Below are 20,701 nucleotides of genomic sequence, written 5' to 3' on the forward strand. Positions count from 1 at the left end.
TTCAAATGTACAAGCAGTGAAATGTTCTGAAAATGTGTTTCGCCTGATTTGTTGAGCAGATGCACTAATTGGGCAGCTCCTTTAAAACCACTCAGGTATCAAAGCAAGAGCAGAGGTATTGGTTAAAAAGACAGATATGAATAAAATTAAATGAACACAGATACTTGCTGTAATCTAAGGAGCAGAAGTACTGGGATGAAAACCACAACTCCAGTAAGGACTGGCCAGAAAAAACAGAGCTGCTGAAGCAAAACTGAAATACGCCCATTGCAGCATTAAAGCTTTGAGTTGCTTCTACCTCTTTTGAAGCTTTTGTTCTTCCAAAAGCCAGTCCCTGAGGATGATCCTCCAACAAGCTGGAAATGTGGAAATTACAAGATGGAATATTTTATCCCAGAAAGCTTCATACAGGATTATGTGACACTATTTCAATATCACTGAACAGGATTGCAGAGCCACAACATGAGAGTATTTTTCAAAGACTGAATGCAAATCCACAAAATTTAGTGCAATCCATCTGCTCAGACACTGAGCAACCAAGCAGGACCTCAGTGGGGTTTAACACAGGTGTTGAGTCAAGTTCAGCTGTGAATGTGGCCAAGCTCAAGTCCTTCAGCTTTATTTGCACTCCCCATACTGGTAAAGTGGTATTTTCTGTAACTGCATCCAAAAATCTCTCTTCCTATTAATTGACAATATTGTCCTTGTGCTGTATCAGAAAACTTTCCAAGTAAATGCAGTGATGTGCCTTGCAACTGCAGGTGAAACTCCAATAATATTCTGGATTTGAAAAGGCTTTTTCAAACTGATACACAGGGGATCCAATAAATTCCACAAACTAGTAACAGACAAAAACCCAAACAAAATGCAATACAGAGAAAAGTGGTGCAAGCCTCAAACACATCCCACATTTGCACACTGCAGCAGCAAGTCAGCACTAACTGCAGTGAAGAGTGACTAAGCCACTTTTAAATGCTCGTGCTACACCCATGCCTGAACTGAGTCCCTGCAAACAGCTCCCCATCCTTCCCTGACTCCCTTCCACAGGAGCCCTAACCAATCCTGGCAGCTCCCTGATGAGAGTGGCATTCCTTGATTATACATTCTTCACAGCACTTGCCCGGGGAACAGAAAATCAGCACCATCCTGATGCCAATCTCCAGCTCCCTGTTGAAGTAACTCTCACTATTAAAGCTCTCACAAAGACCATCCACCCTCCTCAAAGCATGCAGCAGCCATAAAAAGACTCACCATTAGAGAAGGCTTAAATTTTTAAACTGTCAAGTACCAAGGTCAGGTCCCCTGTCCTTGAGGGTTTTCATACTGAGCTGCAATGCTGAAGGGAGGGTTTTTCTCCTATTTTCAGATACCCAGAGCAGACAGGGCTGCAAGAATTAAATCCACTGCAATAGCAGTGATCTCTCTGATCCTTCAGGGCCCTTCATAGTGAGGCACTACAGCTTTGAGCCAACACACAGTTTGAGGAGTTAAAAAGGATATATCTGCCCACCATAAAAAAATATTATGAATTGGGAACATGCATTCCTCCTAATTGCTTTCCTTCCTATCTCCAGTCCTTTAAGCTAACACAAATCTACTGCCTAAATATGGAGGGAAAATTCTCAGCTAAAATTGAGGGTGGAGTGTGAAGAGCACTGCAAGGAAAATGTTCTCCTACAGCAAAGAGATTAAAATTGATCAGATCTTAATCAAAATATAAACATTCTGTGCTCATAGAAAAGAACATGTTCACTAGCACCCCAAAGTTTTTTCAGAGAAAAATGAATATTTACATTAATAAAGTAGTTGGGTTTCTTGTCATGCAGTTTTAAACACAAAAGTGAGGAAGCACTGTTCTGTGAAATCAAAATTAAAAAAAAAAAAAACAACCAACAACAAACCCACAAACCCCAAAAATTAACAAAAATCCCCCAACAAACAACCAAATAACCAAATCCCAATTTTGCCACCTAGGAGCTGCCTCTTACCTGACTTGGGGGAGCATGAGGTAGTGAATGCTCTCAGTGTTCTTCTCCTGGACCGAGGCTGGATCAATGAGGGTTTTCAGATTCTGGTACATCAGCTCAGTGATAAATGGAGTATATGGTGCCTGTAATGTTGCATTCAATCACCAGCTTGCCTTTATTGCTTGGACATTATGAATCAGTCATACCATGAATTACATAAGGGCAGTTCAGCAAAAACAATGCTTGCACAGTGTCTGCAACTGGGATGTTATTCAAAATGCAGACTGAAATAAACAATGGAATTCAGACTACCTATTTACCTCCTGCCTGATATTTAAATGTTATTTTTGGGCATCAGGGAAGAAATTATGATGTGTCCTTATCAATAAGGTGATACAGGCCTTTTTACTACCATGGGGCAGATAAAGAAAAGGTAAGATGGAAAATGAACTGTCCTATAAAGATGCTTTTGTATAAACTGCTTTAAAGTGTTATTGAGGGTGGAGCATAATTCCCTTACCATGAGTCTGCACATGGAGAATAAGACACTAAACAAAGTTTCCAAGGCCATAATGCAGTCCTCAGTCCCGTTCTCGCCCTAAATGAAGATTTCACCAAGAAAAATAGACATTTTAGGATCAGGAAATGCACTTCAATAGGTTTCCAAAGTTTCCTGTCTTACTACAATACACTTGTTTTCCAAACTGTATTAACTTAGGTCCATTCCACTGAGCAAGTCTGTCACAGACACATTTTATGAAAAATCCTTTTGCCAGGATTTTTTCTCCTGAGAAGCTGAGAGACCTCAGGAACAAAATGTAAACATTGATTATCTGCTGCTGTGGAATGCAACAGGTGCATCTGTGATTGGTCTCATGTGGTTGTTTTTAATTCATGGCCAATCACAGTCCAGCTGTCTCAGACTCTCTGGTCAGTCACAAGATTTTATTATCATTCCATTCCTAGCTGGCCTTCTGATGAAATCCTTTCTCTATTCTTTAGTATAGTTTTAATATATCATTTTCTTTTAATATAATATATATAATAAGATAATAAATCAAGCCTTCTGAAACATGGAGTCAAGATTCTCATCTCTTCCCTCATATTGTGAACACCACCACACAAGTTCAACACAATTGTTGGGCATTTTGGTGGCTCTTCCCACAAAGCACAGAGGAGAGAGAACAGTTCATTTTGGTGCCACTCTCAGGCACAAAGTGACAGCATTTCAAGCCAAGATTTTATGTGGAGCTGCCATGAAAGCCATTGCCAGGGGCTGCCAGGACTCTGCAGCAGGGCAGGAGTGCAGCACTGATCCCTACCTTGAGCCTCCTGCGGTTCATTCTGACATACCAGTTGGTCAGAACATCCACAAACTTCACCAGCCGGGGCACCACCGTGTACAGCCTGTAAGCTGCAAGGGAAAATGGGTCCTGCAGGTCAAATAAGCTCCTCACTTAGAAACCACATCATCCTCTACAGTCTTGGGGTTAAACACAGCACAAAGCTCCAAAAAGTGACTAAATATTGATCATTTCACAGCTGTATTTTGAATGTGCACAGCATTGTTCTCATGCTCAAGATAAACACTTTCCCCCCTCCCAAACTGCTTCCCTCATCCAACACAAACAGACATTATGGGAGCCTTATGCTTTTTTCTGACTGGTAAAGAGGATAGTGGATAAGAGACTATTAATGGCAGGGGATTGGGCAAATCCTCCCTTTGCACATGCTGCAAACACAGCCAAGGCACTGCAAGTTGAACAGAAATTATTGCAGAACCAGAAAATAAAATTTTCTTAATTACTGCCAACGCTTCCTCCTTTTGCTCAGCAGATTTAAAATGAGACACCTACTTCAACCAAGTCTCCCTGAATTAATTACAGCTTTTCACTATTATTTAAGTAACAGGGTAAGCTAAAGTGTGAAGTAGCAGCAAGGCTGATGAGGTAAGAGATAAACAGAGCTGTATTTTCAAGTTCTGTGTAAATGAAATCATGGAAATCTGCCAGCACCAAGGTCATCCCAACATCACTATGCAACAGGGAAACAAATTTCAGCTGTTCCTGAGAAAACTGGGGAATAAGGGGGACAGACCTTACACAGGACTCAATTTTCTAAGCAAAACCTTCTATTTAACTTCCCTAAAAGCCAAGAGCTTCTGGAGTTCCATTCTGAGGCAGTTTCATTAATCAAGCAGCTACTGAGTAAAATGGATCTTGGCTTTAAAAGCTCCACCACACTTTTCACTGTGTTTTGTAGAGCAGAAGTGTTTTTAAAGGCAAAGAATAGGGATTTAAACCTAAAAAGGAAATGCCCAGAAGATTCACACCATGGTGAGGAAGACATTATTCATGGGGGAATCTGTATTTCTAAAAAATCCTAACCTTTCTTCTAGCTATGCCTTATTTAGTTAGGAGGACTGTTATAAACAAAATTTTAAACAATCAAAAATCCCACCCTTCAGGGACAGTGTATCTTTAACAACAAATACAGTATTAGCCTGGAAAAATGTATTTCTGTTCTCAACAGCTGTGACCAAATTGTGAAATCTACTTTTTTGTGAGTCAGGAAAAAGCCATGGATGTACATTGAGACACTACAGACTTCTTTTCATTTCAGTCATCAGGAGAAAAGATGCTTTACTAAAATAAGTGTTTGTATTGGGTACTTTAGTAGAAAATAAAAGCTTAATAAACCTTATTAATTTTTAACACAGAATTTTAACACCCCTGAAACACATCAGGTTTCAACACAATGTAACTTGTGCCGTTTTCCAGGAATATTGGGAATGGGGCTGGGTCTCCTCTCCTCCAGCTGCACACACTCCTGGGAGGCAGAGCTCCCCAGGCAGGACCAGCAGAGCTTTTCCCCCTGCCTGGAGTTTCTCCAGGCTCTCCCAAGCACCCAGAGCTGGAGGGGGCACAGACTGAGCCCCTTCCCTGCCCCTCAGCCCCTGCAGGGGAGTCAATCCCACACTGACCCCACGCTGCCACCTCTCCAAGTGCCAGCAGAAACTGGGACAGAATTACCACAAGTTGGACTTAATGGAAGCATTTCTCCAGAGGCAGGAGCTGGGTGTAAAATTCAGCTCCATTCTAAGACACTGGATGAAATGGAAGAAGCAGAGCCCAGCTGCAGCATTTCCCTGGTCACTGGGGTCTCCTCAGCACTGCCAGGTTCAAACCTGTGTGTTCTTACACCCCATGACCTCCAGCTACAGGAATTTATATTTTTATTTATCTCATTTATTGAGCATTTGATAGTATCAGTCACCATTGTAATCTTTCCTTGTCTCTCCCTAACATTTTTCCTACTTGAAGTGATACAAAGTAGAAAATATTTTCCAAAAAAAAAAATAAATCCCAAAATAGGTTTGCAAAAGAGATTAGAGTATCATGTCACAGTACACAAATTCACTTCATCTCATTAAGATCTGCCTGACTGAATCCACAGTTTATGCAGAAAAATAAATTGAAAAATTCTGTTTATTAATCCCTTCCACATGAGACTGCCACTCATTTGCTGAGCACAGGATGTTATCTTCATCTAACACAAGACAACAGTATTTCCTACCAACACTACTGCCTTGGAAGTCTTGGCATTGCCATTTTCCAGCAGAAACTCTGCTCCTCTTGGAAGGATCTTATTTTATAAAGATGGCCACTGACACATCTCTTTTTCTCAGCTTCATCTTCCTCTCAGAAATCCAGAGCAGGTAATTCAAGTTTCTACCCCCATATTCACCTTCCTACAAATATTTCTGTTTAAACTATGCACTGATCCAAGATCCCAGCTTCAAAAACTCACAAATGAATTTTCTGCTGTCCCTCAGAGTTATTTTCCTGTTCACAAGCAGCACATAAACTTGCATAGGCTCTGCTTATTTCTGCTTGGCAACACTTGAAGCTCAACACAAACCACCATCAAATTTCAAGGACAACAACTTGCAGGAAAAGAAGCCACATTTCCATCAATGAGAGCCAGCTTTTATCATATTGCTAGGCTGGGCAGCTTGAGGATTCCTTCCTCCTTTCATGAAATGTTCTTAGATGAGCTCATTGAATTCTGCAGGTACCAAATGAACTGGTTCCCCTGTCACAGTCAGATAAACTGCTCTGCTCTTGGTGACAGTGACCATCACACCAGCCAGGGGGGGAACAAGAGATGAGGGCAGTGCAGGACTGTCCTGTGTCCTGCTGAACTCACATCTGCCAATCAGAAATTTCCTTATTGCCTGTTATCCCACTTAACACCTTCCTTCCCAAGCCCAAGGCTGCTAAAAAATTCTTCTGGGGGCAACTTAAGATCACAGGTATTGAGGGGGTTATTTGTTTATTCATGAACAGGAGTGACAATGGCCAAAGCCACCTTCTCTCCAATAGCTGGGCTTCCAGTGCCCTCAAATGCACCAAAACCTCTTCAAATCCCATCTGCAGGTTTCTCAACTACTTCAGGGGGTTCTTGCAGCATCTCCTCTTTGCAATTAAGTGTCCCAATGGAATGTGAGCATCAAGAGGTATGGGATGATGAAAAAAACATCATAAAGGAAAAAAACCTGCACAGTATCTTCTTACAGCTATCCTAATGCCATCCACTCTGCTGCACAGATTCCCACAGCATGATTCCAAAGAAACCCTCCCCATGGAACCACACCATGGAAAAATTTATTGCCAGTGCTCATGTACCCATCAAAATTATTTTATTCAGCTGACTTCAGCACTGCCCATTTTATCCCTTTTTTTACAGCTTCTCCAAATTCTATTTGGCTTCCTTTTCAGTGCTGTCTTTCAGTGACTATTATAAAATTATTAATTGCTCCAAGCACTGCAGACGTTGTTACAGCAACAAGCTCCATCCCTGAGCTCACAGGATTAGCTGTGACAAAAAAAGCCTCATCATTTTTTGAAATCTCATGAACAAGCATAGCAAAATCAGACTTCACACCCATGAAAGAAGCATTCCATGGATTATTGCAGCTGGTTAAAGATTTCCTTCCTTTTATCAAAGACTCTCACAGAATTTGGGAATCTCTGTATGGAAAGAAAAGTTCTGCAAACCAACATAAAACACCCCCAGACCCCCTGAGCAAAAATGCATACCTGCCATTTCAGCTTTGAAGAACTGGATGAGGGACTGGGTGAAAGAAAGAATCCATTTATCCATGATGTTATTGCTCTCCTTAACTGTGTTCTCATTGTAAAGGAATTCTCTTCCCTCATCCTATCATCAAAACACAAAGCAGATTTCCAAGTCATCAGGGTATATAATCAAACCTCTGTATCCAATTACCTGTCAGCTAGCAGTACTTTGGCATCTTCCCTGGGTTCCACTGGTTTCCCAGCAGCAAACATTAAATTCCAGACACAGCTATGTAAGAGAAGGAGCTGTGCAAAACCTGTGTCTCACTGCTGCCTCTCCAGCACCTTTAACTGCAAAGGAGGCTGGTGATTTGGGCTGTTAAAGCAGATAAAAAGCAGCACCAATCCTTTCCCAGGCTCCAAACACAGGCCAGGATCCTGGAATTTACACAGCTCCTTCATCCAGGAGGGTCTGAGGCATTTCTAAGGAATTCACTGTGCAGATGGATTCTGTTTGGAGAGCAGGCCTAGAAACAAGACCATTACTTTTTTAAGAACATGGGACAATCTCAACACACTGAAAAACAGATGAATGAAGCAACCTGAAAAAACAGGTGGAATTTTTAGCATCCAACATGCACACAGGGCATTTCTGCTGCTTTCCAGAGCACTGATGTTTGCAGCCATCTGAGAAATGGCATCACCTTGCTGGTTCTGCAGGGCTTTGCAGGCAAGACCATGTCTGACTCCTTCCCACATTCTTACAACAGGTTGGAAACAGGTTTTGGTTTTTTGTTTGTTTTTTTTTTTTAATTTACAAACAGTATTTAATAGCTGGTTTTAAAAGCCTTCAGACTTTCCCTTCCCTCAGAGTCCAGATGAAAAAATCTGTCTGGATTATTAAACCCAGATCCTACAGATGCACTTCCACAGTACAAAGAAGAAGATTCATAGGAAAGAAATGCAGAAGAGGAACAATCCCAGTGTGAGGTCAGCAGTCATTAACCAACTATAATTAAAGGGGGAATCACAATAAGCATTAAATCATTATTATACCTGATCCAGGACACTGGGATTTTACTTGCACTCTTGCAGGAAGCAGAACACAATGAAGTTGCTTAAACGTAATGAAATCTAATTTAAGCATTACCACATCCAATAGCACATTCTTTTGCCTAATATGGTGCATAGGAAGGATTTCACTATTTAGAAAGAGAAAATCCTGAAAATACTGAATTACCAAACCTATCTCCTCAAGTACCTGGATTTTCCACTGGGGTTTTCCATCCCCAACTGAGCTGACTGCAAGACTTAATGGGATCACAGCAAAAAGCTATAAAGGTCACTTTAGACAATTCAAAGGTCACACAGGATAAACAGGTGTATTTTGGGGGTAACATCTAAATTTGTCTGATGAATGCTGTCTAGGGATCCTGATAATAAGACTTGTTGAATAATAGGATCTGGAGTTAGCAAACTTTCTTCCCCAAAGAGGTTGCTGAAACAGATAAATCCAATAGTTTAAGTCAGCTGTTTACTGTACTGATTTGTGAATTGAGCTGCCTTTATTGATTCAAATGGCAGCTCCACAGTGCCCAGGCTAACACAGCAAGTGCAAGGTTTGGACTCTTCATTCAGCTCCCACTCTCCCATAAAAGTCTGCACTAAACCTGCCATCATTAATTTCAGCTAAAAGATTAAAATTGGTTTCAATAGAAACTGTACAAAATACACATCAATTCTTCAATTTTAATGAAAAATTACTATAAGAAAGAAATTTTAATCTTGCTTTCACACTCAAAGTGTAGAAACTCCTGTCACTCATCCAGCATTTTTAGCAGACTTCAAATGTAATCTACAAGTCTAAAGCATTATTGCTTTTGTGATTTGCCTTTCTTTCCATTCCATTTCTGAATCTTTTTTCTAAGTTGCATTTAAATACAACTTTTAAAAAAATTACTGTCATATGACAGAAGACAATCTCCTTGCTGTGGCTAATGTATTCAGGACTGAGTATTCCCAAGTTAAGCATTTTAATGCAGATTCATAATTAAAGTTCCTGTAAATGAGTTAGCTCAAGAAACTGTCACAGCAGCCACTACTGCAAATAACTTTGCTGACTGATTTGCAGTTCTGCACAGTGTGTGTGGTGCTGAGCACTGCTCTCAGTGCAGAGGAACCTGCAGCCCAAGTGACAGATGCTGCTGGACAGGAGCTGTGCTGGCCACACCACACAGGGAACAGCAAGAAAAAAGCAGCAGCTCTAAGGCAGGATCAGTGGGAACTGCTGCCTGCAGCTGCTCTGGAAGCACCACCAGGAAAACCCACCCATGTTCAGCAGGGACATCTCAGGAGGATCCCCTGAAGCACACGTGGCTTTAACTGGTGCTCCCAGGGGTGAGGAGCAGCAGGTAATTGCTCAGTGTGCCCTGACCCCACAAACACCAGGTCTGGAATTCCTATTTCACAAGTCTGAATGCAGCAGCAGCATCCCACAGATGTGAAATAAAAGGGACTCAACAGCACTCTGATCTGAGAAATGAGAGCTGTCATGTCTTGGCAGTCCCTCACTTTCCTCTCCTCCTTTCTATTTAATAAACTTGGTCAATAATACAAAGATGCAGGTGGTTACAACTTTATAAAGCGTGGTACAATGAGCAAATAACAGATTAGGAGCAAGTATAATAAACAGTCTGATCTATCTCAGATCAAGGAGTAAAGATCAGATGACCTCCAGAGCCCAGACCTCCCTCCCAATGTGCATTTCCCTGCCATGGTGATTCCCTGAGCCCTGAAGGAGCAGAGCCCAGGAATTTCCCTGCCATGGTAATTCCCTGAGCCCTGAAGGAGCAGAGCCCAGCAATTTCCCTGCCATGGTAATTCCCTGGACCCTGAAGGAGCAGAGCCCAGGAATTTCCCTGCCATGGTGATTCCAGAGCCCCCTGCCCTGAGCCCTGCCCTGTACCTTGTGCTGCAGGACCTGCACGTTCTGCACCAGGAAGCGATAGGCGTTGTACCAGGGCAGGAACACATCCTTCAGGATATCCCTCACCCCCTCCTCCTTAAACCTCAGATTTTCTGCTCTTACCACGGGAGAATTGATCAGGTACAACCTGCAAAATAAGAGCACAATAGTTCAAAGCTTAAACCTGCAAATACTGATAGGGTTTCACAGGAAAAACTCCAAAGATGGGTGTACTGTAGGCATGTAACAAACTGAACATAAAACCATTTACTAGCAACTGCTGCAGGAGTTTTTCTAAGATGCTGCACACAGAATTTGAATTGAAATTTTCTTTTTCACTCTCTGTGCTAACACATGCTCAGGTGCCATCACGGTGTAAAACAAGCAGAGGTTGTGTGGCTCATCTTTAGGATTGTTGTGGTAATATTTTGAATTCCTTAACCACTAGTATCTTTCTATTCAATCCTGTTCACCTCCTCAATTATGAAAAACTTTGGCAGAACTAAGGAGCAAAACAAACCAGGCAGATCCAAGGAAAAGAGCAGAAATCAACATTTTCAAGAAGGACAGCCCCAGAAGGGAACAAAGGCTGTACCTCCTGCAATACAAATCTTGTATCCAAAGGCAGCTCTGAGGGACCAAAGCAGAGGATCCAGGTGACACCAACTACTGATACAAGGGACAGAAACGTCCCTCAGCTTCTTTGCTGCCTCTCAGTTAAAAAATAAAAAAAAATCCCACCTTCTTCCCCAAATAAACATTCTGTCTTCAGAAATAAACTGGAATCTATCAAGTTCAATCAAAGAGAAACCAAGCCTTACTCAGGTGTCAGAAAAACTTGAACCCAAACTTGATTTAGACACACTTCATTTAATTTTCCAAATATGAAAACCAAACCAAACATTTTTTCGTTTTAAAGATTATGGCATTTTTCAATCCAAATTTATTGACCCATTTTCTCACATTTTTAAACTTTTAAAATCATGATTCTAAACTAATATAACTTTACAGGCACTTCCTTTAAGAGGCTTTAAAATCTTAATGGGGTTTGACACAGCACATTCAAGAATACCAGACCATAAATTCTTCAGGAGAGAGGGATTCTTGCATTAAAACTAATAGATAAAAATAGAGCTGCCAGAATAAACAGACAGTAATGCAGCACAGAAATGGGCTTTTTCAGTACTGGATTAAAAAAAAAATTAAAAATATTGAAAAATAAAAACCAACAACATTTTTTACATTTTTTAACACACATTCATAGAATGGTTTGGGTGGGAACAGACCCCAAAGATCACCCAAGTGAATTCATACCTGAATTCAAATTATGAATTTACACAAGAACAGAACAATTAATGGCAATGAATAGTAAGTCCTTAAATGAAACTGGAATTTAGGTCTGTCCTTAAACCACACCTTCCTTCTACCACAATTATTTATGTGCTACAGTTTGGTGGTGATGCAGCTTTGGTTTTTTTTTGGGGGGGGTTGTTGTTTTAATAAAGCAGCCCTACCCTGCCTTACAATATGTAAATGTTACAAGAAGAGCAATTTCCTCAATTACTCTAATTCAAAGATCCATTTATTGTATGGACAGAGAAATAAGGTCCACAGAAAAACCAGAGCTCCATCGGTTTAGTTACAGCCATTCAGTTACCCACTGGGCAGAAATAAAAATCTTCCTCAGATCAAGCCAGTGTTACTGAGTTTGCTGACAATGCATGAGAAAAAAGTGAATTATCTCTTCACCCCTCAAACCAGCAGCTTGTTGCATTACTGCTCCTGCATTTGAAGACCAGGTTGAGAGGAGGATGCAACTGCTCCCTTCTAACAGCAATCCTCACCCAGCACAGAGGAAAGCAAAGGCTGGAAATACCAGGACCAGCAAATTCCTTCTGACACAGCTCAGCTTGGACAGGTCACCAGCCCAGGTCTCAGCAATGTTGAAATGTAACTGGTTTGGCCTTTCTAAAAGATTTCACTCAGGATTCAAATTTCACGAAGCCTCAAGTTGAGTTGTTAAATTTACTGTGCTGTTATTTCTGCTGTTTGCTCAATTCCATATTCATTTCACCAACTTATATCTATATTTTCCACTGATCTATTTATCAAGCAACTGCTGAGAATACTTCAAAGCTGGAGTTAGAATATATATATATATTTGTGTACTGCAAAAGCTAAAGTAACTCTGCAGGGAAACAGTGCCAAGGAAAAAACCTCAGTTGTAGCTTTTGCTATAAACAGAGAACATCAAGCACCTCAGAAAAGGCAGAGAACTGAATTGCAGAGCTCCTTCCAGAAATGAGCCCAGGCTGCAATGCTTTTTTACTCTCTGTGTGGGTGTAGGTATAAATAAATGTGACATTAAAGAATGAGTACACTGGCAGAAAAATGAATTAGCTTCTTAGAAATTTCAAAAAAAAAACCATGAATAATGGAAGTGTAACTTCTGGTGTTTGAGATTTTTTTGGTTTGTTTATAAAAAAGGCAGGGTTGGTTTTTTTTTCAACAGAAACATCACTTGTGATTTAAAAATCTCCAGTATGAGTAACTCCAACCTTTTTCACTCTTATTATTGCAGCTACCAGCTCAGTGCTACCCTGCTACCACACCTTGTTGATTTGTAAAGAGCAACCTTGATTAAATGGAAGAATTCCACTCAACTCTTCATTGTAAACATGCTAAAGCTTGAAACAATTAGAACTTCACGTTGATTCTGTTAAATTATCTAGAAGCAACAACCACCTTCCCCAAACAAACACTCAGCTCCCATTCAGCCCATCAGTTCTGTGTGCAGCTGTAAAACACAATGTGTGAGAGCTGAAGGGTTTCTTGTATACACAAGAATTACAGGGCTCCAGAGAACTGCCCAACTGGTGCATTCCTGCAGTTATTAAAATGTCTTTTATGTAGCTTTACCTCAAGGTACCACCTGATGCATGCAGTCAGTGCACCAAGTGACTCTGTAATCACTTCAAGTGGTTCATTAAAATTACAGGAGCACGTGAACTGTGTTTAATCTCTGTTTGACCAGGATAATTTATCCACACACATTAGGCTGCTCCACTTCTGCTCTTGTGGTGCCACTACTATTAGGTGCAAATGATGTACTTACATCCACAAGCACAAAGCACTTTCTCTCTAGAAAATGTATAGTGCAAACAGGAAACAAATGTTTTGTGCATCATGCATAGACCCTCCTCACAGCCAATGATTTAACAGTGACTTGTAATGTTGTTATCAAATATTTTATTCCCATTTTCAGTGGCTCAGCTCAGACTATCAGTGCTGGAAGAAGCAGATCCCCTGGCCTTTAGGGAGGGAGACATGCACTGCATCCATTGCCAGTTCTTTGCAGTCATCCACTCCTGCAGCTACTTCTGTCACAGTGGTCTAGAAGCTTCTAAAATGAACTTTCTTCCTGCTGCTAACTGTCAAACCACCCAAGCAGCCTCTTGGTATGGATCTGCCATGAGCAGGGAGCCAACACATCCCACAGAACATCCAGCAGAGAAACCCCACCTGAGTGCATCAGCTCCATAACTGTTCACAATGTGCATTGGATCAGGGTAGTTCTTCTTCCTTTTGCTCATCTTCTGGCCATCACTAGAAAACATCAGAATGTAGGCATCAAATCTCAGAACTTTTTTAACACTTTTAACACTTATTTTAATGGATAAAGAAAAAAGGACCTTCAAATCCTGCTCAGTTTTTCTGGCCTAGTACATTCCTGGTGGCAGAGACATAATTATAAATATCTATATATTAGCACATCCTTTCTGTAGGACTGTTGAACCTAAAAAAAAAAACTGAAAAAACCAAAGCCCACCCAGGAGGCTCCCAAGTTACAAATCTAAGCAGGAAATCTGTCCTTCCTACCCAAGCTGAGGAAAGATGCACTTGTTTTGAATCAATCCCTCCACCCTACTGATTTTTTTAAAAATTTTCATTGGAAAATAAAGGGAAACAAATATAATTAACTTTAAATTACATCTAAAACTACATTTATCATCCCCTTTACTCTGCATAACAGGTACAATTTCTTCCCTATTCTTGCTATTCATTTTCTCTCTCCAGGCAGGACTGGCCCTGCTGGGAAGAGCCCAGTGCAGCAGATGCTGGGATGTGTGAGGCTCTCACTCTCAGATGCCTCTTATCTCCTACAGCACAGATATCACCCTGGCAAGTCTTAACAGCTCCAAAGCCCATTTCACATTCCATTTACAATTTGCAGGTCTTATCTGAAACATTCTTTGACTAAAAAGCTGCTCAGGAAGCAGCTGATTGACACCAACCTGGCAAGGACAAGGCCGTTGACAATGACATTCTTGAAAGGAGGCCTCCCAAAAAGAGCAGTGGACAGCACCAGCAAAGTGTAGAACCTGAAACAAGAGACAACACAAATGGGACTTTGTAAATACACCAAACCAAAGCCTGCATGTCTTAATTATAAAATAAACATGTCATTATGCTGCTTTCTTCTGGCAAAGGTAAATTTTAAGTCTGGGGAACATTTATGTGGCAAAGAGTCAGAAGAGGAGCCATGGAATGTAGATCTTCCTATTTGAAGCATATCATGCTGTTTGCTCAGCTGGGATCTACTAGTCCAGGAAGGCAGAAAAATTTTAATAGGAAGCATTAGGAAGAGCATGAGGAAGAAAACTGCAGCATTTTCCCTCTTTAGCAGAAAAAAGGGAATTCTGCCCCTGAACAAGTTTCCCATTTGCTCACTGCAAACCTGTCAGGACCAAACAGAGCACTCAGGACCAGCACATTTTTGTTTGTGTGTTAACTGTGTGTTCTTCAGCCTGGAACAATGGAACATAGTATAAAAGTATAAAAACAAGTTACCAAAAATGAGAGAAGCCTCCTTCCAATGCTGCCAAAGGTTTGATTGGAAGGAGGTTGTGGCTGTCTGCTTTAATCAGCCATCACTAGGAAATAAGAGAATGTTCCCCCAACAAAGGGCAGCAGTGGTTCCTCCCCATTCTATTTGATGTGTTTACAATCACTCCATAAACTTGGACACTCTGGAAATCAGTGCTGGAGCAAGCACAGGCACCTATTGTTCACAGGCTGATCTATGATTATATCTGGGAAATTAAGTGGAAGTGCAGGATGATGTGATAATTTCACACTCAGGAGCCAGAGCCTTCACCAAAGGAGGGCTGTGTGAGCTGCTGGAACTGCACTGTTGGTAATTACTTTAAAGAAAGTAACTGGAGGGTGGGCCACAGCTTTCCTGGTTCAAAACAGGCATCACACTGACAACTGCTTAGCAACCTTCAAAGAGAAGGTGATTATAAAAAAGCTATAATAAGGCACAGGAGGTTATGTCTCAGAACTATGTATTTGCATGAAGATTTAGAGGAGAAACACTTCATGGGGGGGAAAAAAATCCATCTGTATGTTCCAAAGTTGTTTTTATCAAAAAGCAGCCTGTAATTGCAAAAGCATTATTCTGACACTTGAGGGTCCTCTGCAGAGGTTGCTGTGTGCATTTATTAAGTGACTTCCATGACAACTCTGATGTTTATCTCATCCAGACCCCAAACTCTCAAAATCACCTCAACTCAGACTGCAGGATACAAATTCTCTTTATTAAACTGCACTTTAATTTCATTAATTTTAAACAATACTCCTCCATCTGCACACAAACATGTGCATTCAAAATCTCTGTATTGATTTTTAAAAAAAAAACCCAAAACACAAATATCTGACTATTTACTCAGGTGACTGACACCTCAAGCCTACAGGGCTGAAAGTTCATTACAAACACAGCAGTTTTTCCTCTGTACTTACTAAAAAGTTCCTCATTGACAAACTCCCAGCACTTTCTGCAAACTGGTCACAAATTCTCCTATTAGAGCACCTGAATTTGCAGGTAAAAATCACAAAGCAGAACCAACTAGGAGAGATTTCAATGTTCTTCAGGAATTCCTAATTCTCTGTGTTAGAAAAGTTGTACAGGCAGACTGTGGGCACTGAAAAAATGCATCCAAGGATACATCACAAATTTTATGTTCAAATTGTCAAACCCAAAGAGCCTCAGCATGAGGTGCCTTAGCTGATGACAGCTACAAGACTGTCTCTGAAAACCTGTGATCCACATATTCTGATGGAACTCTTCAGATTCTTCCTCAGGTTGTGCTTTTAGAATTCACCTCATTCACTCTGAATATTTTAAAGCAGTGTCTTTCTGCACCTATTTTTGAAATATGTTGTCAACAGACACACTTGTTTCTTGAAAACTTCCTCAATTTCTCTGCTGCTTCACCTTCCATTCACCAAATCTCAGATTGTTCCTAGGTATGTCCTTGCAGATAAATACCTGCCACTCAACCAACAATAAAAAAGCCATAACAGGGACAGGATTTCACTCCTTTGCTCTACTTTCCACCGAGGAGAAAACAGGGAGAGAAACTTTGCTCCTTTTTTTTCTTGAACATCTGTGGATAAATTCATGATCCTGTGGTTCATGCCAAACCCTCCAGATTTGAACTCCCTATAGGCCACCACATTCTGACCACAGCCATAAATCTTTGCTACATTTCCCTGTACAGAGGCAGAGCCTTTCCTACCACTCTGCCTGGACTGCCAGTCTTGCAACCCAACTACTCTGAGATTTTGTCCCGTGGCTTTAACAAATATAATTCAGCTGGTTCTCTATCCATGCAGAAAGTCATCAAAAATATCACTTTCCTGGACAATCACCCTCTTCACATTAATTTTCCCCTTGTCTCCTTTGATTTTTTTTCTCCTTTTCTGTGGAGCGAACCAGAAGCCACCAGACCTGCACCTCCTGAGCCTTTCCCCACCTCCCAGTCCTCACTCCACAGCAGCTGCAGATTCTGACCTGACACAAAACCAATCTCCATTCTCAATCTTCACACTTCTAACAGGATGTGCCAAACACAAATCACATCATCCTGTGCTCCCAGCACTTCAGAACTCACCCCTGCTCCTTGTTCTTAGACCTCACATCTTAATTCCTCCTGTCTCTCACAAATCACAAGTGCTCTACTACAAATCACCCAACACTTGCTGGTAGCAAAGCCCCAGCTCATTAACAACCTGGGAGAGGTGGGAGCAGCAGGAATTGAGGAGGGTGTTTTGATTTCCCACCACAAACAGGTGAAACACACCTGGCTCTGGCTAAGAGTCCCAGGAACTCTTACACTGATGTTAAGAACAAAAAGCCCCAGACTGAAAAGGGAAAGCCTCCTCTTGCACCCTGATTATGGCACACAAGTCTGAGGGCTCACACCAAATATCTTCATCCTGAGTTCCTCCATTAAAAAATAAATTATTTCTAATTTTTCCAGATGAAAAGAATAAAGAGAGAAAACTAACTTGTTATTCTCCTTTTGCTACCCAACAGTATTTGATTGTTTACTGAGGTACTAGATCATTTTTTGCATCACAATAAAGGAGTTGAAAAATGAAGACATTTCACTACAGTCATGAAATTTAGTTGTATTTGGCATCCTGCCTGCTTTGGTTGCTTGGTTTGTTGGGGGGTAGAGGAGTGGGCAAAGGGAAGTGCCAACTGTATTGCAGAGGAATTTATTTAGCTCTAATACCTCAAGTTACTGGATGGAAAAGTTCTGCTTGGACAGAGTCAAATTCACTAATCCAGAAAACACAAAAATTCATCTTCATCTGTCAATTTTTACAGTCAACCTCAAACTTCAGACATGGACTAAACACTTTGCAATGCTAGAATTAAAGCTGTATGCAGGCATACAAGTATGTATGAGAACATTAACCACAGAAAATCAGACAAAATTTTTCATGGATGATTGAAAAGGATTTATCCAGAGTGAAAGAAGCAGATGTAGTTTACAGCTGAAAGCTTTGACTTTTTTGTAAACTATACAATCTTTACAACATAAGGTTTGATTTAGTTTTTTTTCTGCACTCATATAAACCCAAAACTCAATCTTAGAGTAAAAGTTATCAGGCTATACATTGGCTTGAAATCCTCAACACATTGACTTCCATTTCAGCCAACTCAACTGCAGCTCTGTCTCTAGTAGATAACTCAAGTTCTGTGATCATTCAGCTGCTGAGATTTTTGCTTACCAGGCCTAAGATGTGCCCTATTACCTACTGATGTCTTCCATAACAGCTGGGAAGTTTTCTTGCTAATATTGTACTTCTACAACAACTTTTTCATCACCAAGTTTTAGGCCACCTTGTGTTCTAGTTTAAAAAATTAATTATACACTTACCTGTACAGAAACAGTCAAGTTATCTGTACAGCATTACCCAAAGATATGGAAGTATTGAAGCCATGACAGATTAAGTAGAATGATAGTGAATTTATCATGGGGTGAAAAATAGATTTTTGGGGTTTTTAGAATGGGGGTTCAGGGGGCAAGATGGAAGAAGCTGGCTGTGTCAAGTCCTTCTTCTTCTTGGCCTCCATCTTCTGCTGTGATGTTGGCACTTTTAGATTGGTTGAGAGTAGAAGCTCACTGTCTAAATAGGTGATAGGTATTGGGAAGTTATTGTAAATATTGTACACGTCGTTTTTAGTATAAAAAGATAACACTGCCCTGAGGGTAGCCAGTGTGCCTCTGACTGTCTTGCTGAGCAGACCTCAGCAGGTCAGAGAAAGAATTCTATAGATAAGAAACAATAAACAACCTTGAGACCGAGCAACGAAGAGCTCCGACTCCTCCTTTGACCGCCAGGCTGGGAAAAGAGACTTTCTAACACCTCTTGGGGTCACTGTGACCAGCCAGAGTCCCGAGGCCCCCAGAGCTAATAAGGCAGGCATTACCATCCCCGCGTCTGGTCGATGCCCTCGGCGATGAAGTCGGCGGGGAAGGCGTCCTCGAGCTCCCTCCTGCTCTCGAAGGGGTAGTGCACCTGCGCGTAGGGCATGCTGCCGCTCTCGAACCAGCAGTCAAACACCTCGGGCACGCGGCGCAGCGCGCCCCTCCCGCGGCGCGACGGGATGTGCAGCGCGTCGATGCTGCAAAAGGGACACACCCACCTTCAAACACCCCCTTTAAAACTCAAATGGTTTATTCAACCTTAACAGAAATACAACAGAAAGACTCAGTCATCTTTGTTTCGGGTGTGCTATGTATCTCTGGGTTGTCATTGCTACCGTGTCACGGATGTATTTTATGAAAAATCCTTTTGTTAGGATTTTTTTCTCCTGAGAAGCTGAAAGGCCTCAGAAATGAAATATAAACAATAATTATCTGCTGCTGTGGAATGCAACAGGTGCATATGTGATGGGTCTCATGCCGTCGTTTTTAATTCATGGCCAATCACAGTCCAACTGTCTCAGACTCTTTGGTCAGTCACAAGATTTAATTATCATCCCTTTCCATTCCTTGCTAGCCTTCTGATGAAATCCTTTCTTCTATTCTTTAGTATAGTTTTAATATATCATTTTCTTTCAATATATCATTTTCTTTCAATATATCATTTTCTTTCAATATATCATTTTCTTTCAATATATCATTTTCTTTCAATATAATATATATCATAAAATAATAAATCAGCCTTCTGAAACATGGGGTCAAGATTCTCATCTCTTGCCATGTCAGGGTTGCCTGCAAATTCAACACCATCAGAAAGAAGATCTGAATTAAATAATACTCTCCCTCAGACATATTCGTTCCTATGTCTATTGAACAGAAGTGATCTAACATTTAGTTTAAAGTGAATCAGTAAAGGAAAATAGCTCTTGGTCACGTGAACAAATCCTCTGAAGAATAAAACGTGCAATGATGTCCTAAGCTGACTTGATTTCCCTGAACCCAAACAAGTGCACTTGGTGTCTCATTTCACCAGGGTTTAATTTCATGCAGATTTAGTCTTATAGATGGATAATGAGATGACTGGCTCTCACAATTAATATTGTGTGAATATTAAGAAAAGCTTTAGTGATGTATAGTTATGTTATTGTAGTTTAGATGTCCTCTGTTCTCCCCATAGTTCCCCTTCCCCCCAGTACTGTTACCATCAGACAAAGTATTTCCTTTAACAGTCTCTGTAATTTTTTGCATTAACAGCGTTCAACAAGTGTTTTTCAACAGAAAAAAATAACCTGACATTTATATGTGTTAATCACAAGTCCTGTTACAACTTGTCTATTCCCTAAATCTGTTTCCCAGGGTTCTGGGAAAAAAAAAAAATCAAGGTTTTTTTATGTCTGCTTATCTATTTCTAATACCCAGTAGAGTCTCTGTGACCCACCTTTCTCGATGCAGATCTGTCACTTTGACTCCAGTCAGCTCCTCCAGTTCTGCCATTGAACCAACACAAACCACCTGCAGGAGAAATTACAGAAATTTAGCCAGTTATTTGTACACAGCAGGTTTGGTTTTTTGTTGTTTTGGGTCTTTTTTGGTTTTTTTTTAATATCAGACAGGAGACTTGCACTATCTCCTGTAGCAGTTTACAGAGCTGAAAAAAAACCAATACAAATTTTGCACAAGGCTCTCCTTCCTCAAATGATGTTAAAGACCACTGCCCTGATTTAATACAATTCATGTCACAGGAACTGGAGACTTGGAAGCAGCAGCATCTTGGCAGGTTATCAAAAAATGTGGGGGGCTTCTCCAAACCAAACACAACCAAAAACCTCTGAAAATTCAATGACTGACTTTACACAAACAGGAGTTCCAGACCCCAGGTTCCTCCCCTAAAGTAAGCAGCTCACT

General features: G+C 40.8%; 1 protein-coding gene across 1 annotated transcript in view; it reads right to left on the reverse strand.

Annotated features, from left to right (window-relative positions):
* The window catches only part of IARS1 (isoleucyl-tRNA synthetase 1), a 96,279-nt gene that overhangs the window by 24,264 nt on the left and 51,314 nt on the right, over positions 1–20,701 (reverse strand). Inside the window, exons 16-24 of the mRNA XM_063164433.1 lie at positions 20,235–20,308; positions 18,802–18,996; positions 14,309–14,395; positions 13,536–13,619; positions 10,014–10,161; positions 7,070–7,190; positions 3,290–3,381; positions 2,488–2,565; positions 1,989–2,110 (exon numbers count right to left, since the gene is read on the reverse strand). Coding sequence (XP_063020503.1) covers positions 1,989–2,110; positions 2,488–2,565; positions 3,290–3,381; positions 7,070–7,190; positions 10,014–10,161; positions 13,536–13,619; positions 14,309–14,395; positions 18,802–18,996; positions 20,235–20,308 — 1,001 coding nt within the window. The remainder of the gene's footprint in view (positions 1–1,988; positions 2,111–2,487; positions 2,566–3,289; positions 3,382–7,069; positions 7,191–10,013; positions 10,162–13,535; positions 13,620–14,308; positions 14,396–18,801; positions 18,997–20,234; positions 20,309–20,701) is intronic.

This window comes from Melospiza melodia, chromosome 10 (assembly GCF_035770615.1).
Source record: "Melospiza melodia melodia isolate bMelMel2 chromosome 10, bMelMel2.pri, whole genome shotgun sequence".
Taxonomy (NCBI): domain Eukaryota; kingdom Metazoa; phylum Chordata; class Aves; order Passeriformes; family Passerellidae; genus Melospiza; species Melospiza melodia.